Below are 26,640 nucleotides of genomic sequence, written 5' to 3' on the forward strand. Positions count from 1 at the left end.
TCCACCTGAACATTAATTAAAACATAACAGCGTAAAACTGTATGGATCTATATGTATGTAGTTATGCGCAAGTGAGCATGGCATGCCACTGGTGTATGTGGAGGTGTAGTCTTAGTATTCTATCACCACCACGAAAATGCCCTGATAAGGTTCTATCTCCCGCAGACATCTCGAATGCAAACATGAATGATGGAAACTTGGCCCTCCTGTCCGGTTGGGTACCTGGTCTTCGCTAGTATAAATGACAATTCACGTTGATCACACGGGGCTTGTCATCAAGCCCTAATCTATATCGGACACTGCATGGATTTCCGTCCTTTGTACACTAAATGCCAAGCAGAGTATTAATAACATGGTATCATCGCCCTCAGTGGTCCCCTTACCGGCTTGTCCCTATCACAGACTTCCCAGCTTTTTCTGTTCGCGTCCCGTCGCTTCAAGACGCATTGGTTGGCGTCCCGACCCATTTTGCATTGCTTGAGATAATTAGCCGGATTCGAAATGGTCTGAAGTGTGTCATTGGTGGCTGACTAACCCCTGCCTCGACCACGTCGTTGACTTGATTACTGCCATAAGGATCGCCTTTCAATATTGGCAGTTCCCTGTCGGGATATGTGGGCTCCACTGCTACCCCAAAGCTGAAGAGGAGCAAGGTGACAGGAATGACCGAGAGTATGGTCGTCAGCATGTTACTTGCACGAGATTCTACAGGCTTCAGAGAGTAGAATAACAATATTAGAATCCCTCTTCTTGCTAGTAGAAAGGATGGTATTACACGACAGGAGCAAGGTCTTTATATACCCTAGATTTGAAACGTTTAGAGTAGTTATCCTTCTTCAAGGCTTGCAAAGGTCCACATCCTCCTTTTTCCCCTGACCCTTCTTTGTGTGATGATTGGATAATCTGTTCTGAACATAAGATGAGATCTGTCGGGCGCAGCAGACTCCTGAAGCTCTTTGTGGCACGAGAACATGTTGAGATAGCCAGCCCACATTCTAAAACTTGACTAGGGGCCGCCCAAGTGCCCGTGTCATTGTGCAAATATGTTGTGCGACAGTATACCTTTCACCTCCGAACATATACATAGCCCGAGTCCTTCCTTAAGTGATCTAACCCGCGCCCCAAACGTGGACCCTACCCATTCTGACAAAGCGGACGGCAGCCTGTCAGCCGCTGCGACGGCGAGGCCAATTCTAGCAGGGGAGAGTCAGGCAACTGTGTTTGGGTCGTCTGGATGCACCACCTTTATGAACCACCAGGTGATTCTGCTTCGACCAATACGCTTTACATCCTGCGATTGGTCCTTGAGAACTCGGCTGTCTTGAGTGGTGAGATAGGAGAACAGTATAACTTAGAAGTGAGCTCAGTGTGAACTGTGATATTCTTTGCGGTATCTAAAGCGGCTGAGTGGGGTCTATATTGTGTCAAACTATGGGGGCCGTCAATTCAAGTCCAGAAACTCATCAAGCAAACAGGAGTTTTTCACCACTTGGAAGATCGTGGTGAGGATGGAATTTGGAGTTTGCGGTGGTATGGAGAGGGGAGCAGCCAGAAGACGAGATCAAGTTGACTAGAAACATTTTTCTATTTTCTTTCTTCCCGCTATCTATGTCTACTAACTGAATAGGCACCCTAAGGTCTCCAAACCAAATACACCTCATAAAGCACCCCCATCCCTTGAAGCTCCATTGTGATTGATCTTTCCGCTTCAAACCCCAACCTCTCGTACAATGGCTATCCCTCCCTTGTTAGTGATCTCAAGTGCAACCAACGTGCCGTCCTTCTTGGCCTGTTCAAAACCCCACTTCACCAGCCTAGATGCCGCGCCGCGCCCTTCGTGCTCCGGATTTATGGCGATGTAGCTTACATCTAAACCCCATGAAAATTGGGGACTAAACATAGTACAGCAGGGAGAACAAGGGGTGTGAAACATACTATAACAGGGACTCGTCCCAACTAACCTGCTGGCCGCTGCCTCAACCCTTCTCGTCCAATCCTCGAGGATATCGAACCTCGTCCCAGCAGGCCACTGCCACGGCGTCTCGACTATAGCTTCTAGCCCGAGATCCCTCCATTGGACGTCTCCATTTCGCAAGGCCTACCACCACGCGCACCGGATCTTGTCCAACTTTAGAGCTGTCCTCGGTTTTAGCTTGCTGCTGTGGCTGGAGTTCCGGTTAATCGCAGACCACAAGGACAGCCCACTGCGCGTCGCGAATCTCTTATCTTGCCTTTTGGACCAAGGTATTGAATAAATCTGCGCGGATTGCGGAAGTGGAAATTGGGCAAGGAGCATGGCGTTGCCGTACAAGGCGGCCATGTGGATTTCGGCGATGCGCGGGGCGTCTGCCTCTTGTGCCTGCGTAAGGATGAGGGCCATTGCACTGGTAGGGAAATGAGGGAGGGAAATGGTAAAGTGAACTGTAGGTCGCCCACTCGACTGCGGAAGGTAGCGCAGGCTTTTCAATTCCTTTCCCCCCGTGTTTGGGCCTGTGTTACTTCGGTTGCCTTGCATACTGCATTGGCTGCATACTAGTCCAAGAGGTTCACTTGGCGGAACAACTACGACGGTGCTAAGACTACGATAAGGAGACCTGGTAAATTTATTCATATGCTGTGCCCCGCCTATAGGCCCCACTTGCTTCAATAAGCCTACTACATGCAGTATCCAGCGGACGGAATCACCAGGGATATTCCTATAAACTCCCAGCATCAATCAATATTAACCCCAAAGTCCACAATGGAGACTCACCTTGTTCTCCCAAGTCCAGAAAGTCCCGCTTTGGTCAATACCTTTGCTCCGGATTGCGTCCGGGCGAAGTCGCAACGTGAGTTCCCTTCCTGTCCGCTAGTTTACTGTAGTGTATGTTTTAATCGCACGATAGAGATATGGGCAAGATTGAAACCAGCTGGGACCTTGACGGTGGACAGATCACTCCGGAAGAATCAGTGATTAAGATGATGGACGTGAGGCCAGAATGACCGTATGTCGTTGCTTGCGCCTCAATTCCTCGGCCAGGTGCTGCTCACGGTCAGCATTAAACTTTCTGCCCGGAGCTTGCTGGGGAGAGAATTCGTACACGTAAAGCTTGATTAAGAGCGGCTTTTGACACACCATATGCTGCAAATCTGTTCACATACGTCCATCAGCGTAGGTGTCTTTGCTTCATCATGCAACATTCTTACCCATCTTCGAAAGCGAGGAAACGCTGCGTGGAGCCGGAGTCACTAGACATAAATGCAATCGTTTCTATGGAGACATCAGGAAGCTTCAGACGCTCCTGAGCGACGATAACCGGCCCCACAGCATTTGTCAGGAGGTGCTGAGCAAACTGGTCGAAGGTCCTGATCGGCGGAGAATGTCAGTAAACCTTCTGCGTGATTCAGGTTGCTAGTCTACGTACATATCTAAAGCCCTCTGCAGAGTGTTAGTAGACGGTTATATAGCTCCGGGGGTGGAAGAGATTACATTCGGATATTCTAGAATGCCAGCATTGATAACCGCATAGTCAATCTTCTTCACGCCAGACTGGACAAATTGGTCGATGAAGCTCTAGGCTTTGAATCAGTATATCTGCATTGCTTGCTGGGTGTAAACTGGGGCTAAGTATACAGACGGTAATGCTCTGACTCCTAGACACGTCGCATGTTCAGAGGGTCACTCGATCAGGCGCATCTCGGGCAATGGCGTCTAAAGCACTCCCAGAGCCGCGAGCAGTGGCGACGACCCGATGGCCGCTCGCTAGAATTAGACGTACAAATTCAAGGCCAATTCCGCGAGATGCCCCCACGACGAGCCAGGCTTTGGTGTCCATGGTGCTTGCTATCGGTGGTTTGATTGACGTGTTAATAGTTAGGAGAAGAGTGGGCGGCTTTCCTTCTCTCTCTCCCATCTTACATTCCGCTCAATATTAGTCACACTAGTACAATGATTGGTCCCCATGTTGATCCATAAGAGGCTAGAGAGATCTCGCATTTGAAGACCACACATGACATGAAACAGCTTAGTCCACATGATGCTGTACCAAAGGTATTGAGGGGTGAAATTAGGTTTCGCTCTTCATATGAAATTCCACAATATGTTGGAAATGGGCATCGTATCTAGGATTGCTTCACATATTTTGATCCATCGAGCAAAGCGGCGCTATTCCGACCGAAGCGGATATATCCCAGTCCTCTTCCCGAGCAGTTTCCTTTGCCCTGAGTGTAACATAAGATGAAAGATGAGACAAGGCTTATGTCTGAGCCCATATCCGTAGTGAACAAAACAACAACATGGTCCACAAACCATGATTAACTGTCTCGCGAGCCCCACCATGGGCTTAGAGGTCAACGGAAGATCCGCTCCGCGAACGGAGTGGATCCGCGACAACTCACATGTACATAAATCCCCGAAGCTAGATATCAAGACCTGTATTGAACTTATACAATTCCATGGGCATTTGTCTATTTTCTTTCCTCATTAGGATCTACCACATTGAATTGTTCTCGTTCTTTCGTTACATTGTACAATGATACCAGACATGCTGAGGCTCGACGGAAAGGTTGCCCTCATTATTGGGCTTGGCCAAACCACCGAGGATGGATGGGGAATTGGGGCCGCGATTGCAATGAAACTGTCTCAACAGGGGGCAGTGATCTACGGTGGCAATCGCACATTGGCCTCGGCTGAACGGACGAAAGGGCGGATCGAAAGAGAGGGAGGCGTGTGTGATGTCCAGGAAACCGACGTGACCAATTCGGCATCCGTGAAGGCTCTAGTAGACGGCTGCATGCAGCGACATGGCCGGATTGATATCCTGGTTAATAATGTGGGCAAGTCCGAGCCGGGGTGTCCTGCGGAGATGAGCGAAGAAGTCTGGGATCAACAAGTCGATTTGAATTTGAAAAGCATCTACTTGACCTGTCACCATGTCCTACCCATCATGGAAAAGCAAGAGACAGGCGGCTCGGTTGTCAATGTTTCCAGCATTGCAGGACTACGATATATCGGAAAGCCTCAAGTGGCTTACTCGGCCACAAAGGCTGCGATCATGCAATTCACCAAGGCCACGGCCGTGATCTATGCGCCAAGGAATGTCCGATTGAACACAGTAGTGCCCGGGTTGATCTACACGCCATATACTCAAGCGCTCGCCAAACGATATGCTCCGGGAGGCAACGAGGAGGAGTATATGAAAATGCGTGATGCACAGGTTCCTATGGGACGGATGGGGGATGCTTGGGATGTAGCCAACGCCTCCCTTTTCCTTGTCTCTAATGAGGCACGGTATATAACCGGGCAGGAGCTTGTGGTGGATGGTGGAATCACATCGTCGACGGGGAGAACGTAACATCTGGAAAATATCTAGTGCGCCACATATAGATTGTGAACTAGCCATTGATATTGATTTGTTTCTGGAATTTTCCGATTAGCTTAAATAATATGACCGATGATATGTTAGGTCATGATTGTCTTTCGATCCTAGACGAGACTTCTACATAGGTGGCCTACTCATGGCCTAGTCGCTGGTATTAGGCTAGTTGGCCATAGCGCGCAAGGTAAAGGCTCAGTGCAATAAATAGCGAACGGTGTCTATTCTATGCTATCATGAACTGTGGAGTGGGTCAGCGGAGAGCATCCGTTCGGATCAGAAGCGTCGGCCGGCATCCGCAGCGTATCCATGATGAAGCATTTATAACCTCTCGTATCGATAGCTAAACAGACCAAACTACCCGATCTTATCCTCAACCCCTGGAAAAGCTAGCGATCTACTTTCAGAAAAATGACCCTCGTTCACATTGGTGAGTGCTGCTCCGGATTATTTCGGCCCACGTCCCTAACTTGCCTCCCGCAGTCCTCTTCAAATTCCGCTCCGACGTCAGCGAGGAACATAAGAAGACATTCGTTACCGAATTGAAAAAGTTGAAACATCTGTCCTGTGTGAAAGCTGGACGCCTGCTTGTTGGAGGTCCTAGCGTCACAGATCCCATCGAACGTAGTAAGGGGTTCCAGATCGCTCTAGTGAGCTATCACGAGAATCAGGAAGCGCTGGCGGAATATCAGGCGAGTGATGAGCACCACCGGTATGTAATGATTCAAGGTACTGCTTAGAAACCGACGTTCAGAAGCTGACCTCACTCGCAGGGTAACCTCTACCTACATGTTCCCTTATAAGGAGGATTTGGTCCGTTTTGATTTTGAAGTTGATGAAGAAGATGAATATATGTGCCAGTTCCCTTTAGGTAGTCTAGGAATCTAAAGACTTAGTCTAATGCCATTTGTGCCGTGCAATGCACTTCATATAAAATTGTTATCAATGCACATAATGGCCGTACCAAAGGCGAGGATGGAGACTAGGGAGCGCGAAGACTGCCCGTCACTTTCCAGTCTTTTGGTATATTTGCCGCCAGCCGCAGTGTCCTAATGTTGAAGTCATCAAAAGATAGCCATGTCTAATACATACCAAGGAGACTTACGGCCTTGAGAAGTTGTGGCTGGGGAATCGATCGAATATCGGATCACTTCCGCGTTTGCTACTGCGGGGAACATCCGATAGAACCGTCGGCCCGAGCACGTTATTAAATGCAGGATGATGCATGTCGAGATGTACCGAAAGTAAAGAATAACCATCTTTTTGCACGAAAAGTTACCATGGACGGACACGACACAGTGAATGAAGATTATAATCTTCAGCAGTCAGTTGCCTCCACGACTGGTCTGCGACAAGGGCTGACCTCCTATGGAGATGCCCACTTCTCCCTCTTCTTGCGCAAGGTGTTTATCAAGGCCTTGGGATATTCCGAAGATGCCCTCTCGCGTCCAATTATTGGCATCATCAATACTGGCTCCGGCTTCAACCCTTGTCATGGAAACATGCCGCAGTTAATCGAAGCAGCCAAGCGAGGCATCCATCTCAATGGTGGCATAGCCATTGATTTCCCCACCATCAGTTTGCACGAATCATTTTCGCACCCGACGAGCATGTTTCTGCGGAATTTAATGAGTATGGACACTGAAGAGATGATTCGTGCGCAGCCCGTTGATGCATGTATTATGATCGGAGGTACGGACCAGGTCTGCCACCCTTTTAAATCCAATAAGGCTGACATCAGATAGGTTGTGACAAGACAGTACCAGCCCAGATTATGGGAGGTATCTCAGCCAACAAGCCCGTCCTACCTCTTCTGACCGGGCCTATGATGCCCGGAAGTCATAGAGGACAGCGGATTGGTGCATGCACTGATTGCAGAAACAACTGGGCATCTTACCGCGCCGGAACAATTGACATGGAAGAGATTGCGGCTATTAATGAGGAGCTGGCACCAACGGTTCGTCTTCATGGACTAATCACTCATGTACAAAACTGACTTTCCGTGGAATAGATTGGCACCTGCGGTGTGATGGGCACCGCGAGCACTATGGCATGTATCACGGCGGCATTAGGCTTGATTCCCCTACACGGCGCTTCTGCCCCGGCTGTGTCTGCGGCGAGGCTGCGCATCGCGGAACAAACAGGTGCCAATGCTGTTGCTGCAGCGGAAAGTCGACGATCACCGCAGACAATTCTGTCCTCGGATTCGTTCTACAACGCTGTAGTTGTACTTCAAGCCATCGGTGGTTCCACCAACGCTATGGTTCACTTGATGGCTATAATCAACCGCCACCCCGACATTAGTGGGTCTATAACTCTCCAAACATTAGATGAGGTCGGCCGTAGCACTCCACTTCTGGTCGATCTGAAACCAAGCGGCGATAATTACATGGCCGATTTTCACAACGCGGGGGGCATGCTATGCCTTCTGCATCGTCTACGACCGCTCCTCCGCCTTTCCGCAAAGACCATCACCGGCGAGACCCTTGGTGAAATATTGGATCGCAGCCCTTTCCGAGACTTCGACTACTCGAGGAACATCATCCGTACATTGTCCAATCCTTTGCACCCTTCCTCATCCTTAGTGGTTGTTGAGGGCAACATCGCACCTCACGGGGCCGTGATCAAAGCCTCCGCATCTAAAGACAAGCGTCTTCTCCGTCATAGGGGACCGGCGGTCGTTTTCGAGAATCCTCGTGATCTTTCCTTACGCCTTGATAGTCCTGAGCTTGACGTGACAGCCGACTCGGTATTGGTCCTGAAAGGCATCGGTCCAATCGGGAACCCTGGAATGCCTGAAGCGGGAATGATTCCCATCCCACGCAAGCTCGCTGCCCAGGGGGTGACAGATATGCTTCGGATTTCAGACGGCCGGATGTCAGGCACAGCGGGAGGGACGATTGTTCTACATGTCTCGCCCGAATCCGCTGTTCCAGACTCACCCTTTGGTGTTATTGAGACCGGGGACATGATCGTGTGCGATGTGGAAAATCGCGTTATTCGCCTGGAGATCTCCGACGAAGAGTTGCAAGAGAGGATTTCACAGCGCCGGCGATTAACTTCGGAAGACAAATCTTCAACCTGGAATGAGAGGCAAACTAGGCGAGGATATCGGGGTCTCTACGAGCGGGAGGTGAACCAGGCGCATGAAGGTGCGGATTTCAACTTCCTGACGGCAAAAGGGCCTAATCGTCAGTAGTAAATTTGAGCATATGCTTCCCATCCTATTGTCTGCGGTGATTACATCTCCAGGATTAGCCTCGATTAAAATGAGTATGTAGACGAGATAAAATTCATATGTCGCACTATTGCTTCTTCTGATATACGGACCGTTGTATGTAGGTGCTGCTGAGGCCAACACTGTAGCGCAACCTGTTCGCTGCGACATACTAATGCAGTAAATGTTTTAGCGCGTACTTTTGTAAGACTCATACTACTAAAACAAACGAAGACCTCTTGAATTATTGGTGGTGCTTTATTGATCCCAGCGCATTCTAAGCGATTTGTCCTGAACTAGACGACAATGTAGAAATTTGGGTTTGTCTTCCATCATAGGCCTTTCACAGAAGCATTTGTCGGTCGATGATGGGAATACCAGCCATGGAAGTGACTGAATTCGAATTACTCTATCCTACTGAACCCTTTCGCAAACTCCCATGAAAGATGATGTCACTCCCCCGAGGAATAACCGGCCGGAGATAGGATCATGTACAGCCGTTGTTGTAGTTGGTAAAACCCTTGCTTCGCTGTCCTCGACGACCTTGACGACTTCGTACGTATCTCCTGGTGCGTGACCAGTCCCTTTCTTCCGGATCATGAGCACGGTTGATGGTGCCGCGGTTTCATTAGGGTCAAGGAAGGCCTTCCTCAACTGAAGTGCATCTGGGAAAGCCCCCGCGAATATGTTTCCCTCCGGATCGATAGACAAGTTGTCGACGCCCATGGTTAGCGGGACCTCATCGATTTGGACGAGCCGGTTATCCTCTGTGAGTATGTTCACCCCGACGGTTCCTTTGGCAGAATGTGCGACGTAGATATGGCCCGATGAAGGGTCTTTCGCGATACCATTGGGTAAATAGCAGTTGTCCGTGGTGGCGAAATGGCATTTCGCAGAGTCCGTACGGCAGTAAGCAATGCTGCCATCGCCGAAGAGAAAGTTCAGGTCTCGGAGAGCGCCGACTTTGGTGCTGTGGTCGTTGGTCACTAAGAAGTCCTCCTTCTCATCGTCCATCACGACCAGATTGTTCGGCGCGACGATTGCGTCGCTGACAATTGTCTTCACATGCTGTAAATGGTTACTCTTAGGGCCGCTGCCGAGGTCCAAATCGTAGACTTCGATGGTCGAATTTGCCCCCACTTTGGTCGCGTCCAGAGGCTTCCCCGAGATCGTGTCCAGGGGAGGTCGGTGGTTGATCAGCCAGAACCGCAGCCGGCGACCGTTGTCAATCCTCCTAGCGTCGAATCCATGCAAGTGTAACTGTTGGCTTTTTGCTCCGTTACGGAAGCCCAGTGCATGTACTCCGTAGAGCCCGTCGGGGCCCGGCTGGTCGATGTCCAGCACACTGATGTGGTCGGAGCTGCCGCTTGCTGCCAGCCCTGCAAGGTCGAAGAGGTTCCCAGCGGGGCTCCAAGCCTTTCGAGCGGCTGGATTGGAGCAGGCCGCATAGAGCTTGCGGCTACTGGAATCGAGCCAGAGATCTTCACAGCTCTCCAACAGCGGGTGTTGGATGCGCTGACAGCGATAACCGGGGAAGTCTTCTAGGGGCTGAATCACTCGACCGATTCCCAGCAGGAGTACGACTGCATCGTGTAGGTAAATCTTGTAGAGTCCAATGGTGATGGCTAGAATGAGAACCACGAAGGCTCGAGCTGAGCCTGCCATGGTCGATAACGAGTCCCGGTATCGATTTGGTGTATTAAACTGGATAGGTCGCCTCAGATAGGATGGGGGCCGTGCCCTAAATACCTCTTGGCACCAATTGACAATTTAGGTAGGCAAAAGACGTTACGATTGAGTCGTACATACTATAAAGTCCAATCTATCCAGGAGGAGGGGAGCTTAAATCAGTGCTGGAGTTAGTTAACGACGGCACCCGTGACTGTCATCAGACCCAACAAATGCCTCATATCCGTGCCAATGATGATCACAGAGTCGCATCCAAAGCTCCACACCTCCACCTTAGCACACGACATAACTAATCGGAGCATTCAGTCGGTCAAATACGAAACCTTAAGGATAATTATCCCTGCAGGTGGTGAGCAAATGGCCGACGGGATAATTTTAGCATCAGAAAAAGCTTGCTACAACTTCCGATCAAATTATCCTATACTATGACGGTATAACCAGAAAGCCCGTCTGCACTCAACGACATATATGTCCATGATGGACTAACGTAGAAGATACATGTATCTGAGATCACAACTCTTGTTGAGTGTATGTATAGACTCGAAACATTGGCATCTGGCGCTCGGCATGCCTTGGTAGTCTAGCAGAATAGGGTATTATCTTTCTTTACCAAGCCAATCGCATGGCAGTCATGTATGCTGGATTGGTACCATGATAACTACACACCCAACGGGCTTTTACCCTCAATCAAGGCAAATCGAAAACCATTTCCGAAAAGCCTTCATTCGACCAGCTTCAGTATCCAGCGATTCTACCACTCTGGTCCTTCCTCTCATATTTAACTTCCCTTCGTTGTGGACTAGCATGGTCTTCGCTGCGATATCCACTTCGCCCGCTGCGGTCGGGATTCGAGCAAGGAGTCTTGATTCTGGAGAAGCTCTCCTTCACCTCATCTAATAAACTTCACCGCAACAATCAAAACCCTCTAGAGGAATACCCAGGCTGCAAATCGATTGGTTACCTCAAAATTCTCCTGGAAAAACTCAAGATCGGGATAACAGTAGAGCGAGTTCCATTGTCAACACTGTTGCGGCACTGGTAAATCCAGTGATTTTTCTGTCTTTGTGATTCCTTCGAGATATTGTCGTAGAGCAAGCGCCCCTCTTGCGTCCCAAGGTTTTGAATTGCTGCTCCAGATATCAGCGGAATCCGACTAGTTGGTCCATCCCCGCCGAATCCAATATCCAGATGATGTCTGACTCCAGAGGGGAGACGGACGATATTGGCCATGTGGACCCTAACAATTGTCAATCAACTTAATTGATGGTTATTCTTCTGTTTAGTGCCAACCATCATCTATAATCACCCTGGGGTACCCTATTTACCCGGTCGCGATTCCTTGCTTCTATCGTGTACACATCGAACCCTAGACCGCGGAGGATGTGGTGGAAAAATATGCTGACTTTTAGATAATGACCTCAGGGTACTTGGATGGGAGGGAGAGGTACGATAGGTACTTTCTTACCTGAGGCGCCGAGTAGGCGGAGTTCATTTTTGAATAGTAGATAATAATATACAGCCCTAGAGAATGGTTACAATCGAATCATTAGGTTTTCTGCTGCTTACGTTGGGGGGTTCATTTACCTATAGCGTTTAGCGGGATAGAGTTTGAGAGTCACCTTTAGGAATGTCGAAGGGAGCTAATGACTAGAAGAATACGCTCTTGCTCAAACATTTCTTTGTTGTTAATTTTTGTTCTTCAATAGCTGTCTCCGCTCTATACTTCTGTATGTACAATGTCACATTAAATGTTGGACTTTCCTTGTCTACACCTCTTCATGTGATCGCGTGAGCCCTCGGTCTCCAGACAATACAGCTGGTCAGTAGATATACTTGGCCTTCCACCCAGGAAGGGTCAACTATATTAATGGACTATTCCCCAGGCACAAGAAAAAGTAAAGCTTAAACAGCCAACCTTATTTGACAGCATCAAACACCTCCGTAACAAACTCACAAGCTCTGTCATACGCCTCCACCGACCCCTTCGCGGGACCCGGCGGCATTCCAGAAATCAAGTCTACCAAGCCATGCGGTCCATTCTCTACAAGCAGTAGTTCTGTATTGACCCCAAGCTGCTTCAACTGTTCATGATGATGCTTGCTCTCCTGGTCAGGAACGACTTCATCAGCTGTTCCATGCACGAAGACAGATGGCGGGTAGTTTTCCGTGACAAATAACTGGAGGAAGGCCGGTTTTAAGTCTTCTGGAATCGCTGCAGCTCGCTGTGCATACCCCAGCTTATTCAGCTCTGCACCCAGGCCAGGCCGACCCATGCAACCGTCGAGGAAGGTGCCATCCAGTTCCCACCGGACAGTAAGAGCGAAGCGGTTAGACAGGATGCCACTTTCGGGCGTGTCATCACTCACAACCGTCTTGTCTGCAAGTATCCGAGGGACGTCATGGAGATCAACAAATTTGGCGATGGAGGTCGGCGGCCGACCCGTGGTCCAGTGATCCAAAAGCCAGTCGCCCGCGCTTCCATAGCCTGTGAGAAGAACTGCTGGCTTCGGAGTGGCGTACACACACGCTGCACGGGCGGAATAGGCACCGGCAGAGAAGCCAGTCACTGCTATCCGACTTGTGTCCAGTGAGATGGGTTCTGGGAGCGCCTGTTGGAAGCCTTCTCCTGCGAGAAACCTAAATAGGGCTTTTGCATCCTCGATCTGATCGAGTGCGGTGCATGGGTGGCACAGTCGGTAATCAGCTGAGATGAAGATGTAGCCTTTTGCTTGACAGTGGTCTGTCACGTTTCGTGTTAGTCTTGCGCAGTTCTTCCTGTCGCATGCAGATCAACTCACCATATAACCAGTGTGGGAAACCTATACTTCTCCGCGAACCAGCGGTCATTCCACCGCCGTGATAATAGATGACCGCTGGCAGACATCCCTCTTCCATCGGAGACAAATAGTAGTCTAGCTTAATGTCATGTCCATCTACAGTTGAATAGACCAATGTGCGGCCACCGGCCGGGAGAGCTGGCAGCATGATTGACTAGGGATGGGCTGATAGTATTTTGACCGAGTGTGTCGTGGGCACAGCTAGAAGCTGTCGGAGGTAAACTGGTTGATATCACAAGGCTGGGATAGTTGAGATGGATCAATGCAATTCATTCCTCGACTTTCAGAGGGGTAGCCTAACCCGGCAGATGTTATTGCCGCTTTCTTTCCCCGCCGGTTCTTGATCTCGGAGATTTTCATCTTCAACCCGAGGACAGATGTACACCAACAGTGAATAGAATGGGATCACGACATTGAAGTTATTCTGACATATGTATATGCTCAAATTTGGTCATAAAGGCATTCTAACTGCCGTCGTGGATTATCTCTTCAAGTTATTGAAGGTTAGGACAGAGTCGGACCCACATATTCCAGGGTCAACACTTCGGATTTACCAAACAGATCGCCCTCCAGTTGTCTAGAAGATCCCTTGCGTCGGATTGGGGAAATGTCTCATGTAGACCTACGCCTGTCTTGAGTCCACCGGTATATTGAAGGGTCGTAATAGTAGAACTATAAGATCAGGACCCTTCGGGGTTAGGACAATAACGCCGATAGTCATAATCGGATAACACAGATAGTATCTACTATCCGTACTCGATAGACTGGGCCGTTATCCCTTCGACTGTTGCTTCGTGGCATACACTGGCATTGTGTTGGACCTCGCGGTCGTACCACCTGTCACGGATCACTAGTAGTGAAGTCGCAGAACCAATATCGCTAACTGGTTGCACGAGTCTTTGGACCAAGCCCCTCAGACGATCTCAGCGAGATCAAAACTGATTGCTGGGTTGTTCTCAGCCTCACTTGAACGTACTTCATACACAGCAGAGACCACTAATTATATCCACACTAGCTCCCAGAGTGCCCCGCACTAGCACTACGACCGGAAGGGGAAAAGATTGATTAAATCGATGGTAGCGGAGAACACGTCAGGATCACTGTGCCAGAGGTCGTGGTCGTTGTGATGGCTAAATATCTTGGAGCAAGTTAACCAAGAAAAGCTTTTTAACCCAACTCAAGATGTCTTGACTAAGGCGGATAAAATCAGAGCACAATCGAACAAGGTAAACTTACTACCGGACAAGATTTCCAGCTTCTTGCATATGGAGACCCTTAACATCCAACTACCACGATATGGCGTCCAACCTAGCTTTATCAAACAGAGCAAGAGCTGCAAATATGATTATAAACAGTGGACTGGGTGCAGCCACAGATGGTGGATGTTGCTGAGCCATGAATGTACAACTACTGTTAGAGATATCTACTACTCAAAGCAGCCTGCTTCCACTTCCATTATGCTTTGCCAAGTCAAATCATTGAATCCTTACATTACAGTGGTCCTGAGGTGGCCCCTGATACGCGTAGTGGAACGATTTAGGTGTATGTATATAGGTATCTAAATGATACTGGATTTAGATTAGCCTATGGCTATGTTCGTAAGTCTTTTAAGATAGTATACTAATATACATATTTGCTTATTATTAGAAACTCTATGGATAAAGCTTGAGAGGCTCTATTGGCTGTAGTTCCTTACATTGGGGCTTTGCACTATTGATTGATGATTAAGCCCTTTCCTTAGTGGTAAAGCTAACTGAAGAATCAGCACTACAGGCCATATTTGAGCAATTATCTATTTTATACGTGCTATATGTGGGGTTCTGATGGCAAAATAGAAAGGTTATGAGGCTCAGCCTCGCGGGTGCTGGGTAAGCAACAAGGCTGAATGAGTCACCCAACCTATATGAACATCCTCATCTGCCATTCTGTAGACAACCACGTTATGAACAAATGCCTCAAAAAGATAATCGTATAGAATGCATATTCCGAAGTCCTTCCTCCAAGCTCGCCCTCCTCCCACCGCCACCATCAAGCAGCTCGACTTCACTAAAACCACGCCTCCCATCCCCGCTTACAAGAACCATTTCGCCGCTCTAATCGACAACGTTCTCACCCCAGCCGAATGCAACCAGCTCCTGCACCTCGCCGAACAATCTATAACACCCCGAAACCCCACTCATACAAACCCAGGGGAAGTGCCTTGGGACCGCGCCCTGTTGAACGTCGGCAACGGGAAAGAAATTAAAGCACCCGGCTTCCGCAACTGTGGACGTATCATATATGACTCACCAGATATTGCAGATAGACTGCTGAGCCGACTGCTACCATTTTTGCGCGAGTGCGGTATCGTGCAGATTTCCAACCAGCCTCTCGTGACGGGTGCTGGTCCCGCGACTCGGGGTGAGACCTTCAAGCTGACACGGTTGAATGAGAAACTGCGGTTTTTGAAATATACGGGTGGGGAGTATTTCCGCCCGCATACGGATGGGTGTTATGTTACGCCGGATGGGCGAGAGAGGTCACTCTTTACAGTGCATTTGTATTTAAATGGTGAGGGAGACCAGGATAAAGGCGAGCTCCAGAGGGCCATCACGAAACGGGAACGAATGGATGCTCGTGGTAGTGATGGCAATTCGGATTGTGAAGTGGTATTCGGAGATGAAGATGCAGATGAGGCCATGGAGTCCGAGGAAGAGGACAGGAACCTGGAGGATGCAAAAGAGCAAACGCTCCTTGGAGGTGCGACCTCATTCAGACTTGAGTCTTTCGCTGGGGAGCGAGTGGTGAGAGTGTTTCCGAAGGCAGGCTCAGTGCTGGTCTTTCAACAGAGAGGGCTCTGCCATGCTGGAGATGATGTATTTCGGGGAGTGAAGTATACCATGCGGTCCGATGTGATGTATGAGAAGGTCGAATGTTGAAGTCGAGGAGACGGGTTATGGTAATGTCTTGACAAGTGTAGCTGAGAGTTGTATATTGTTGGGAATCGTTACATATAATGAGGGGAAATCGTTAGTTCCTGCTCTGAGTAGACACGATGTATCCTGTAACTGAAACTGTCCTTATCATTCACCTACTTATACTACTAGGGACGCGGGCATGTACAGCTTGTTTGGTTGGGCTGTGATGAGGCGCAGCACCAACTTATTAGGGCTGCCCACAACCAGCAAAAGAAAGTTCGAACGATTCCGTGATGTTAGTGGTTTGGCCAATTGATATCTAATGCCCCATGATGGGGGCCTCAAGCGGGGCCACGTGTGGAGTGAAGATCAACACAGTCAGGAATAGAAGCGCCAGAACTAAGGACATGTTTGCAGAAGATGTCCATCCAAGGGCCATATTTATTCGCCACTGGCTTTATCAGGGGACATGAAGATAATACTGCAGGTACACCGCCTCGTGCACCTATGAAAAGCAGGCCTGAAGCTATTCACCAACCAACGGCAGATGCAGCAAGCATGGAAGGGTATTTTTGGACTGAAACTTGGTCTGATTGCCTAAGCATATCATGGAAGGAACTTCCGTGGTTGGCACAGGATTGGGACACTTGGAGGATCCATGGATACTGCAGCCCTGTACCTTGACTTAGAAACCAACACATAATGGGAAGGATGAAGTTATTCGGTTGGGGCACCCTAACACAATCCAGTCAGTGGTAGATCATGCTCATATTACCCTTGTGCTCACCTTTCTTCACTTATGCCTCGACTGTTTACGTTTAAATGTCACTGTCTACCTTGACGTTGACATCAGTCAGAGAGACTTGAAATCGATCAAGACAACCTATCAACCGACTATTTGACAATGAGTACCACAAGAACACCGAGCCATCGATCGGGAAAGCCTGTCAAGCTAAGGGCGACCTGTGATTTCTGTGCCCTGTCGAAAGTGAAATGCGACCGTGGCCAGCCGCATTGCGTACGGTGCACCAGGAGCGGTATTCACTGCAACTATAGTGAGTCCCGTCGCATTGGCAAGGCCTGGCACCACTGCGCATCTTCGACTGTGAGGTCTACTAGCTCTACCATGCAAGATACCCGGCCAAAGCAGCAGGCGATGGCGCAAAATCCACAAAGGGGGGACAGCCCCGGAGATAGTCGACCCCCCAGCGCAGCCAACGGCGCCATGTCGCCATATGATCCTTATCAGTCATCTAATTATGCGACGCCCTTCAGCATTTTCCATACCCTGCCTTACACGGGTCCCGAGTCAACGATACGATCCCAAACTCACCCTGAGTTATACCCGAGTGCCGATGGAGCGGTGGCACCAGTCCTTCGCAGCCCTGAGTCAGCTGACATGTCTCTTCCTGATATCCCACACATGGCTCAATTACGAACAAATGATATGACAAAGGAATGCCCATGGAATTTACATTACAACCAATCGTGGAGTGCGATGATCGCAGAACCTACTACCGATATCGGGGATGTTGAAGACTGCATTACACGCGCGGCCGCCGTCTTGCAGACGGTGCGTGACCCGCGGATACCCTGTATGCGATCGAACACGCCCCCCCTGAATCATATACAGTCGTTGGATGCGACCCTTGATGACGGTCGTACGGCAATGAACACAGTGAAGGGGATCCTAGGCTGCCCCTGTGCTCAAGGAATACGCGTCGCTCTGTTGCTGGTCCTTATCATTCAGCAAGTTATGGATTCCTATCAAACACTCCTGACCCGGCAACATGATACGCACCGAGATGAGTCGCCGTTGAGCATGAGTCTGTCTACCTACGATGCCCCGATGGCTATCGGTCGATACCTCCTAGATAGTGACTTACGTTCAAAAATCATTGTCCAGGTTCTTTCGTCTGAACTTGACAAAATCGGATCGATTCTGGACATCCTGACCCAGCATGCTCAAGGCATGTCTCATCGGCCCGATGCGTTGATCTTGGGGACCTATATTGACTCCTTGCAAGCGACAAGAGAAAAGGCTCTAGAGTTGCTTCAGCAGGGGAATGAGTTTTAGCAGATACATAGGCTTCAGGTTGAGGTGGTCTCCCCTGGCATAACTCTCATGGAACCTTATGCCCCCGTTTTCGTTTAATTCATGTATAGTATTTTCGTACAATTTTTATTCGGCGAAAGCTAAGAACTTGAATCAAACCATACGGAGCTTAGTAAGTTGCGCTAGATCAGATCCCCTCACATGCATTAGAAATAATGTCTCATCAGCCATGGCGCAGAAGGCTTTCATCTTGCAAAGCCAACATCTCGTATACTCCACTGCCACGCGAAGTCTAATTGGTCTCTGTCAACTTAGAACCATAAAAGGCCTATGTACATGCTTTGAGCTCTTCTCATTTATCATCAACCTATGGCCACATCGGTCCCACAATTGAGGCTGAACGATCTACCAGTAGCGTTGCGGTAGGCAATTGTCGTTTACGTCAGGGCACTGGTTGCCGTAAGGCCTCCCATCGTCCTGGACCGGCCTTCAATATGCTTATTATAGAACAATCGTACTTCGCCCTCTACGAATTATCGCGATATGTGTAATTAGTAATATTCTCACTGTACCTGAGCTTGAACAAAGACTCCTACCAGTTTTGTCATTCTGAGACCATGGTACGCCTATTTTGATTAGAGCGCCAGCATGCGGACGTTATTACGCATATTCTGCCGTTGTGGGTTGACGACAAGGATGGCTTTCAGGTTCATGATGTAGGTGCACTTTGATAGAACAGTTGTATCATTCAACCTCTGGTACATACGCTGTATAAGAGGCCAACTGAATCGGGGTTTCTCCTTCCTCCTCCAACATTAGCTGACGCGAGCGAACACAAACGTTGTACCTGGTCTTTACAGGGGAGACATCAAGTATGTCAGACCTATTGGACGGTATTTTTTGAAGCGATGAACAATTGGTACAAAGGGCGCATACTCACGGAACCTTGGTTTGCATATACCCCGTCATTCGTGGCTTAGAACCGCGGTACATGAGCCGGAGCGAGAAATAAAAACATGAAATGCTGGTATGTCCCCAGGAAGGGACCATGAAAGATCTGTCTTACGTTGTAAACCACTTCAAGAGTCGTAATTTCAGCTTAGTTATGTATCTGTGCTGTTTGTTAGAGTAAGTTCCAAACCATGCCTAGATAACCCCCGTCATTCCACTCCTATTGACCTCGGTTTGTGTTACAAATTGCAGGCATTTAACCAGGACTATGCAATCTGGATTGGCTGTGTAGAGTTTAGACCTTGTGCACAACCTTGGTTAGGGATGGCACCTAGGTCTGCAAATGTTGGTTGAATATTATGTACAAATCTGCACCTCATCACAGGGCACACAAAGGCATGTGATCTCCACGTAGGATTCTGGATAGCAAACATTGGGTTGTGGAAGAATAGTGAAACACATCTAGTAGAATGCATTAGGACATCGCCATCCGCACTATTCCAGCTAGACGAACAACCGCTGGATCTCGAACAATAGTGAAATGGTTAGCATCAGGTACCGTTTCTACTTGGATTTTATCTACCCCAAGCACTTGATCCCATCCGTTGTATGACATGCTCACTCGGCTTTCCAGAAGCCAAGAGATGACCGCTGGGTCACTTGCTTGTCGTTCCGGTCGGGGATCCCTTGGCGATTTACATACACCATCCTGTGCGTAAATGAGAGTAGTACGGGGGGCCGCGTTCGCTGGGCGGAAAGGCTCCGGTGTATAGTGTTCTAGTACCTCATTAAAGGCTTGGAAATGCTTCAATAGCCACGCGGGGGGTTTCCGCCTGCCTTGCACACCGAAGACCTCTGCTTCCTCAAGAAAGCGGTAGAAGTGTGGTGGTAAGATCCCTAAACCCATTGGATTAGGAGAGTCTATCAATACCAGTCGCTCAACCTTTTCCCCTTGATCCACGAGATACTGTGCCGCTTCATACGCAGCAATCCCACCTGCAGACCAACCGCCGAGGTTGTATGGGCCGCATGGTTGGCGTCGACGGATCTCTGCAACGTAAACTGGGGTAAGATCTTGGAGTTGACACTGCGCCAGCTCATTCGGCCGCTTCAAATACGGGCAGTCCATGGCATATATGCGTACATCCCTGGAAATGGAGGGTAGTGTTGAATAGGATGTGGAGGACCCAGAACCGTCAGGGAAGAGGAACAGGGTCCGTGGGCAACTTTCGTTTCCTTGGAGCTTTATCGACGTGGCGGGTGGATGACTGGTAATGAAAGTCTGCTCGGGACCTGGCTCGGTAAATGCAAACATTTTTCGCAGCGCTGCTGTGATTGAAGCAACGCTCGAGTGCTTCAGAAAGAAGTCATTGGGGAGGTCTAGATCCGTTTCATCACGCACTCTTCCAAGAGCTGTGAGTGACAGGAGGGAATCTAGGCCAAATTCGCCCAGGTCATCTGCATTGGAGAGATCTGCACGATCTACACCCATTTCCTCGGCTAGTATGGATAAGACCAAGGCCACGGTAGTTCTCACACCATCTACTCCTGCGTTTCTCTCCATGTCCCCGTCACATCTACTAGGCGATGTCATAGCGGTCATAGTGGATTCATCGGGGGTTGGATAACGGCTGGTCTCACCACTGTCAGATTCGGACAATGATGACATATTGAGGTAAACACGAAGTGACTGTACAGATGGACAGTCTTCGAAAAGCGTCCATGGTACGTCTAGACCTAGAAACTCCCGAAAGTTACCGATAATGGTCAAAGACATAAGTGAATCAACTCCCATGTCGGTAAGGTTCACATCCTCTGTGAGCTGTCCAGGATCGATGCCAATCTCGCGGGCGATGATTTCCAGTACTCGCTGCCACGGACCCTCAACATCAGTAGGCGGAGTTTGTCTTCGAGTCTGGAACCTGGTAGCATGCCGCGAAGTATCGACATTTCTTGGTCTCAGGCTGGAAGACCTGCCTTTGGATGTGGTCGGAGGCAACAACATTTCTAAGACCCGCCGAGCCACTTTCTGAAATGTGACTGCTCCATACTGAGCAATTATGCGGTTATCATTGAGAATATAAACATCTCCCATATACAAGCCATCGTTCCCACCGACAGGTTGCATTTTGACGTGAGTTTGGTAAACCGTGTCCGGGGAGAAAGGCTCTCCACAGCGCATGAACCCCCAACCGTGGTTCACAAACAAGTGCTCGGTTAGATCAATAGAATCATTGCAATTCATGACGAAGCCGGTCAGATGGCCGAAGCTGTCAGACCAGACAGGATTCAATGAATACTGGGCTGTGGTCGACTGTAAACGTACTTGAGCCGTGGCTTCAAGCCCAAAACTGTCGAATATGACTTCCTCAATGCCTTGATATGAGGCGCCGTATTGCATCATCGACGAGAAGAGTCTGTACGCCACACCTCGGCGCATCTTGTGGGTCCACCCTTCCTCAACACCCTTCTTAAGCTGTTCAATGCTGCGTTGGATCAGATACAGCTGGCGCTTCCAGTCTTCCTGCCAGAGCTGAGCTCTTCGGAGCTCTATGGCACATTCTGCGTGCTGTGCGGTGGGGGCTCCTGTGTCGTCGATGCTGTACACCTTCATCAATCCACGGAGCATGTTCCAGTCCATGTCAAGCGATGCACGGAAGAGCTGTGACCCAGTCCCTTTGACGACTAGAGCTTTTTCGACAACCATGTCGCAGATATCTATTTTGTGTTCTGTTAAATTCTCCTTTTTGCCTAACAGATATATACCTAATGTATGGGCAATATCCGCATATAAAGACTATAGACTTTCTTATTAGTGTACCGAAAAAATGCTATGGGCTGTAGGCTTACCGATGGACATAGCATTATACCGTTGACTTTGTGATCAAGCACCACTGGCAGTAGCTCCGGGTCAGTAATATCAGATTCGATAATAATCATTGCGCCTGTGGCATCCATCTCCTCTTCCACAATCCTTTGAACAGAAGGGCTCAGCCGAGTCGACATGGGCTCAATAGCATCGGCGCTGATAGGCTGTTCAGGGCACCCCTTTGTCAAGCAAAAGTCATTCTGATACTGGATCCAGCAGTCCTGATAATCCCAGTTATATTCGGGGAGCATGACAACCCGGTTACTAGTCATAAAGTCCCGTTGATACTCGTCCCAGTTCAGCCGCACTCCTGCCAGATGCAATACGGACAATGATCCTGCAAGGGTCTTGGACATGTTCTCTTGATGGGATAATGTTGGACACACCCTAACACTTGAGCCCACCACAGCCTTCATCATGCGTGTGAGGATGGGGCGTGCACCAATCTCAACTGCCAATGCTCCAGAGCCAAAGATGCCTGAAGACTGAGCTGCCTGTACGGCACCGAGAAAGTTTACGCGCTCACGGCAATTCCGGCGAATATACTGGGCCCCAATAACTTTTTGGTCGGTGATGATATGGCCCAGAGTGGGTGACACAATTGGAATCTTTGGTAGTTGGAATGTGACTTGGCTGGCAATTTGCTCCAACTCTTCCAAGATCGGGTCGACTTGTGACGAGTGAAACGCGAATGGTAGAAGGAGTTTCTTGGATGTCACTTTAAGTTCCGATAACTTCTTGGAGACTCGCTCAATCTCATCATTTGTTCCACTCAAAACAGTATCGTCTGGGCCATTTATGCACGACACCTCCACCTGCGCACTCTTGAGAACCTCTTCTAGGTCAGCAACGGATGCTTTGACTGCCAACATCCCATGTGACCCCACGGTGCATCTTGTCTCTAGTAATGCTGCCCGCGACCCAACTAGGTAGATTGTGTCGCTGATGCTGAGCACTCCTGCCAGCTGTAGGGCTGCATATTCACCAAGACTGTGTCCGATCGCATATTGCGGCGTCAGGCCCCAGTTCTGCCATAATCGTGCCATTGCCATCTGGATCACCACGGTACCAAGTTGCACTATTATAGGGGACAACTCCTCAATATCGATTGCATCTTCAAGCAGAGGAAGTATTGAGGGAAATCCATGTCCGCGACCGACAGACTCAAACTCGTCTATGTCCGCACGGAACGAAGCGAAGCTATCGTATAGATCCCGCGCCATAGCCGTTTGTTGTGCACCCTGACCCGTGAATAGAAAACCTACGCCGGGTGATTTGGGGAGACAAGGCGTGATATCCTCTATCGCATCTGTGTCCAGCAACTTTCGCTTAATGTCTTGTAGGTCATTTCCTACGAAGGCTACACGGTAGGAGTGGTGCATGCGCCTAGCGGTAGTCGTATATGCAATGCCTGCTAAGAGGCCCGGAGAAGTTTCTGACCCGATGAACTCGCCCAGAGCACGCATGTTGTTTGACAGACTTTTCGACGACCGAGCGGAGAGAGTAACAACATAATATTTCTGTGGATCTGACGAAGGTCCAACCCCAAGGTTCTCTAATGATGGTGCATCTTCAACTAACAATGCCGTATTGCCTCCGGCTGCAGAGAAATTGTTTATGAATGAGCGGCGCTTTCCTTCACCCGGACGCGCCCAGTCAGTTTCCCTAAATGGGATATGCACATTGCGTTGCGACATATCTGTAGGGAAGTGACGGTTTATTCGTCCCTTGATGCCACAGTGTGGCGGAATCCGGTCCTTCTGCATCATCAGCAGGACCTTGATCAATGCTGTCACACCAGATGCTGACTCGCCATGGCCAACATTCGCCTTGACAGACCCCAGATGCAACGGCCTATTTGAGCCTCGGCTTCCATCCCAAGCGAAGCTGTCAAGCACGGATTTCATCTCAACGGCGTCGCCCGCCTGTGTCCCTGTGCCATGCATCTCGATGTAGCTGATCTCGTGTGGATGAATGCCAGATTCTGCCAGTAATTGTTTGAATAGCTGTGCCTGTGCATCGGCCAAAGGACGGGTTATCGAGACTGCTTCTGCCGAATGTGAGGTTCGTGCTCCCACGATCACACCAAATATAGGATCGTGGTCGGCTATTGCATCCGCTAGACGCTTGAGGATGACGGTGCCCACGCCATCTCCACGACAATATCCGTCCGCATCGTCATCGAAGGTTTTACAGTTTCCAGTTGCAGATAGAAAATGCCCGCGGTCAAGGCCAGCGAAGTTGTCGGGGTTCGTTAAAATATTTGTCCCACCGGCCAAGGCAGTGTCACAATCACGGTTGAGTAGAGCGTTGCAGGCAGTATGAATGGCTGTTAGGCTGGACGAGCATGCTGTGTCGACTGTGACGCTTGGTCCACTGAATTTAAAGAAGTAATTGATGCGGCCGGCAACAAAAGCTCGGATACCTCCTGGGATGAAATAGGTATCAATATCTTGGCTACTATTAACCTCGCGCCAGTCATCGCTTGTCATGCCGTAGTATACGCCCACGCGATCCCGCTGGCTTGTTGGCGTCCGATCCGGAACAAAACCGGCCATCTCCATGGCCTCGTAAGCTGTGAGCAGAGCCAGGCGTTGTGCAGGGTCCGTCTGGCATGCCTCGCGTGGGGACATTTGGAAGAAACGCACGTCAAATGCTCCAGGATTTCGTATCCAGCAACCATGTTTGATCCGACTAGTGTTTTTTCGTCGCAGTGTAGCATCGTAATGAGCTTCGCGGTCGAATCTATCGGCGGGAATAGGCTTGTGGACATCCAGCCCTTGCTGTAATAGTTCCCAGAATTCAGTCAGACCGTCTGCCTCCGGAAAGCGACCACTAAAGCCAATAATAGCAATCCTGGACGAGTCATTGCTTGAGGGCTCTGGTGAAGTCTCGACTGCCGGTCCGTGGTTTGCTATCGCTTTTAGGCACTCCACTTCAATGCCGGCTTGCGCTAATGATGCTTTCATCCTTGATGTAACATTCGTGTGTATAGGAATAATTCGAGCGGTAGCATCAGAACTATGCTGAACAACACTCTCCTCAACCTTGTCGAACCGCATTTTGCATGTTAGGATCTCCATGATCAATGCTTGAACCAAATCACCAAATGTCCTCTTCTTCAGGATCATGCCCGTAGCGCATGATATGAGGGATATGTTCGCTTGATGATGAAACAGAAATCTTTCGATTGGCTTGCATCTGAGGATATTTTCAACGTCGACCTCGCTGTATAGGTGTGCCGCGTGATATGGCGCATATATTGACACCGGCCATGTCTTTGTGCTTCGAAGATGTGAGGAGCTCTTTAATGCTTCCAACACTCTTGGGGCGCCGCTGATCGTAACAGTATTGCTGCCAGTGGCGCTGACGTACGGCTTCATAATGTTCGGAATATCCTAAGCGAGCCAATGAGTGTCATGCGTATTGCTGGTGTGTCCACCACTTACCTCATCCCTGACAAAGTTCTCAAGGATCTTTTCAGCCTCTAATTCTGGCATATCTGCCACGGCGAGTGACCATGGTTTCCACTGCAGAGAGTCTTGCCCGACCAATGCATTCGCCCGTCGCGCTACATGCATCCCAACCCGAAATGCAACTACCACGGCCTCAATGCCAAGGGTGAGCAGGTCAATACTGGTTCGTGCGCAGGAAACCGCGGCGGCTGCGAGAGATCCAGTACAAAGCCCAACTAGAATGGAGCTAGTTGGCGGATGGGAAAGATCCGTAGTCTGTAAGAGTCTATGCATAGATGAGTATGGGAAGGGTCGATATATATGACGCCACTAACAGAATGTATTGTCCTATCTCGCAAAGGCATACTAATGCACTTTCCAGCGCAACATGGCGTCGTCCATTTCTGACGGCATCTAGTAGAAGGGGAAGGGTGTGTGCGGCCGGCAACAAGGCACGCTCATTTGGCGGTAATAAGAAAATCTCCTTCCTTATAGCGGTAAACACTCCGTCAAGAAAGGATTTCAATGTTGGGTTATCTTTCACATGTAATAGCTTATGGAGGGCATCATCCACTCTGATGGTTTGATCCCCAAAAAGGTAAATATTGACCATATTTGCTAGCGTTCATAAGCGGGTAGATACTGAACTTACGTCCTGAATAAACATCCATATTGCAATATATAAATTGTGAGAAGGCAAAGCAATACTGGCATCAGCGAGGCTGTGTGAGCCTGGGCCGCGTTCGCCTTATTCGGGAAACCAGCCAAACCCCCAAGGACACCGAGATATCCGACGTACTCCGATGGGCCCGGGGAAGCCGACGATAGCGAGACTCGGTTCCAACGATCACCCACGGAGTGTCTCGGGGTAGGTCTTTTATATTATCTCATTATCATCATTCCCTTTCACGGTCTCTTATAGACAAGAATGCGGTTCGGCACAGTGGCTGTTAAATGTCCATATACATGGTTACATTCGAACATGTATCCCCTTAAAACCTTAACTCAAAGTAGACATATAGTATAGCTTCTATGCAAGCAGAGCGATTACAGAATCCGGTCCGCCAATCCCCATGCTTCCCAACTCAAGTAACTCTGTCCAATTATCTTGAGAAGACATGGGAAATGGTGTTCATCAAAAGATGGAGCATCACAGAATGCATAGGACGGAGTAGCAAGTTTATACGGACAATGGTAAATATCAAACCAAAATTGTACAATGTTTCTTTACGGATTTATGTTTGTCTTCATGAGCAGCATAGAGATGTTTACATGAAAGATGTTTACATGAAATCTATGGGTTGCGACACTTGTA

General features: G+C 49.2%; 11 protein-coding genes across 11 annotated transcripts; 5 read left to right on the forward strand and 6 right to left on the reverse strand.

Moving 5' to 3' along the window:
- Positions 1–1,678: 1,678 nt before the first annotated feature.
- BDV38DRAFT_237418 (uncharacterized protein) lies at positions 1,679–1,931 on the reverse strand. The gene has a single exon (XM_032053584.1). It carries the CDS (start codon positions 1,898–1,900, stop codon positions 1,709–1,711), a length of 192 nt encoding a protein of 63 aa, XP_031917791.1. The 5' UTR covers positions 1,901–1,931; the 3' UTR covers positions 1,679–1,708.
- A 45-nt stretch (positions 1,932–1,976) lies between these two features.
- BDV38DRAFT_279076 (uncharacterized protein) lies at positions 1,977–2,380 on the reverse strand (the record flags this gene model as incomplete). Its single annotated transcript, XM_032058907.1, has 2 exons — positions 1,977–2,136; positions 2,190–2,380. 2 exons carry the CDS (start codon positions 2,378–2,380, stop codon positions 1,977–1,979), a joined length of 351 nt encoding a protein of 116 aa, XP_031917792.1.
- A 573-nt stretch (positions 2,381–2,953) lies between these two features.
- On the reverse strand, positions 2,954–3,815 carry BDV38DRAFT_279077 (uncharacterized protein; the record flags this gene model as incomplete). The annotated part of the gene is made up of 6 exons (XM_032058908.1): positions 2,954–3,022; positions 3,081–3,129; positions 3,187–3,345; positions 3,405–3,418; positions 3,470–3,553; positions 3,663–3,815. The coding sequence occupies 6 exons, from the start codon at positions 3,813–3,815 to the stop codon at positions 2,954–2,956; spliced, it is 528 nt and encodes a 175-aa protein (XP_031917793.1).
- A 708-nt stretch (positions 3,816–4,523) lies between these two features.
- BDV38DRAFT_279078 (SDR family NAD(P)-dependent oxidoreductase) lies at positions 4,524–5,333 on the forward strand (the record flags this gene model as incomplete). The annotated part of the gene is made up of 1 exon (XM_032058909.1): positions 4,524–5,333. The coding sequence occupies one exon, from the start codon at positions 4,524–4,526 to the stop codon at positions 5,331–5,333; it is 810 nt and encodes a 269-aa protein (XP_031917794.1).
- A 432-nt stretch (positions 5,334–5,765) lies between these two features.
- On the forward strand, positions 5,766–6,242 carry BDV38DRAFT_279079 (Dabb family protein; the record flags this gene model as incomplete). The annotated part of the gene is made up of 3 exons (XM_032058910.1): positions 5,766–5,784; positions 5,838–6,066; positions 6,128–6,242. The coding sequence occupies 3 exons, from the start codon at positions 5,766–5,768 to the stop codon at positions 6,240–6,242; spliced, it is 363 nt and encodes a 120-aa protein (XP_031917795.1).
- A 373-nt stretch (positions 6,243–6,615) lies between these two features.
- On the forward strand, positions 6,616–8,607 carry ilv3C (putative dihydroxy-acid dehydratase). Its single transcript, XM_032053585.1, has 3 exons — positions 6,616–7,046; positions 7,100–7,311; positions 7,366–8,607. The coding sequence occupies exons 1-3, from the start codon at positions 6,635–6,637 to the stop codon at positions 8,551–8,553; spliced, it is 1,812 nt and encodes a 603-aa protein (XP_031917796.1). The 5' UTR covers positions 6,616–6,634; the 3' UTR covers positions 8,554–8,607.
- Positions 8,608–8,828: 221 nt separating this feature from the next.
- Positions 8,829–10,355, reverse strand: BDV38DRAFT_237425 (uncharacterized protein). Its single transcript, XM_032053586.1, has one exon. It carries the CDS (start codon positions 10,234–10,236, stop codon positions 8,986–8,988), a length of 1,251 nt encoding a protein of 416 aa, XP_031917797.1. The 5' UTR covers positions 10,237–10,355; the 3' UTR covers positions 8,829–8,985.
- Positions 10,356–12,176: 1,821 nt separating this feature from the next.
- Positions 12,177–13,245, reverse strand: BDV38DRAFT_279082 (alpha/beta-hydrolase; the record flags this gene model as incomplete). The annotated part of the gene is made up of 2 exons (XM_032058911.1): positions 12,177–13,000; positions 13,059–13,245. The coding sequence occupies 2 exons, from the start codon at positions 13,243–13,245 to the stop codon at positions 12,177–12,179; spliced, it is 1,011 nt and encodes a 336-aa protein (XP_031917798.1).
- A 1,828-nt stretch (positions 13,246–15,073) lies between these two features.
- On the forward strand, positions 15,074–16,015 carry BDV38DRAFT_268476 (uncharacterized protein; the record flags this gene model as incomplete). The annotated part of the gene is made up of 2 exons (XM_032056775.1): positions 15,074–15,716; positions 15,768–16,015. 2 exons carry the CDS (start codon positions 15,074–15,076, stop codon positions 16,013–16,015), a joined length of 891 nt encoding a protein of 296 aa, XP_031917799.1.
- Positions 16,016–16,898: 883 nt separating this feature from the next.
- Positions 16,899–18,071, forward strand: BDV38DRAFT_279084 (uncharacterized protein; the record flags this gene model as incomplete). Its single annotated transcript, XM_032058912.1, has 1 exon — positions 16,899–18,071. One exon carries the CDS (start codon positions 16,899–16,901, stop codon positions 18,069–18,071), a length of 1,173 nt encoding a protein of 390 aa, XP_031917800.1.
- A 1,405-nt stretch (positions 18,072–19,476) lies between these two features.
- Positions 19,477–26,031, reverse strand: BDV38DRAFT_296355 (type I polyketide synthase; the record flags this gene model as incomplete). Its single annotated transcript, XM_032062920.1, has 4 exons — positions 25,661–26,031; positions 25,320–25,611; positions 21,852–25,268; positions 19,477–21,798 (listed from the first exon to the last, which is right to left on the reverse strand). The coding sequence occupies exons 1-4, from the start codon at positions 25,936–25,938 to the stop codon at positions 19,477–19,479; spliced, it is 6,309 nt and encodes a 2,102-aa protein (XP_031917801.1). The 5' UTR covers positions 25,939–26,031.
- Between the last annotated feature and the right edge of the window lie 609 nt (positions 26,032–26,640).

This window comes from Aspergillus pseudotamarii (assembly GCF_009193445.1).
Source record: "Aspergillus pseudotamarii strain CBS 117625 unplaced genomic scaffold BDV38scaffold_7, whole genome shotgun sequence".
NCBI lineage: Eukaryota > Fungi > Ascomycota > Eurotiomycetes > Eurotiales > Aspergillaceae > Aspergillus > Aspergillus pseudotamarii.

Excerpts from the sequence above, each read along its gene's own strand:
- BDV38DRAFT_237418 (XM_032053584.1), bottom strand. The coding sequence starts at position 1,900 with ATGTTTAGTCCCCAATTTTCATGGGGTTTAGATGTAAGCTACATCGCC.
- ilv3C (XM_032053585.1), top strand. The coding sequence starts at position 6,635 with ATGGACGGACACGACACAGTGAATGAAGATTATAATCTTCAGCAGTCA. Across the intron at positions 7,047-7,099 it reads TGCATGTATTATGATCGGAG|GTTGTGACAAGACAGTACCA; the intron begins GTACGGACCAGG and ends GACATCAGATAG. Across the intron at positions 7,312-7,365 it reads ATGAGGAGCTGGCACCAACG|ATTGGCACCTGCGGTGTGAT; the intron begins GTTCGTCTTCAT and ends TCCGTGGAATAG.
- BDV38DRAFT_237425 (XM_032053586.1), bottom strand. The coding sequence starts at position 10,236 with ATGGCAGGCTCAGCTCGAGCCTTCGTGGTTCTCATTCTAGCCATCACC.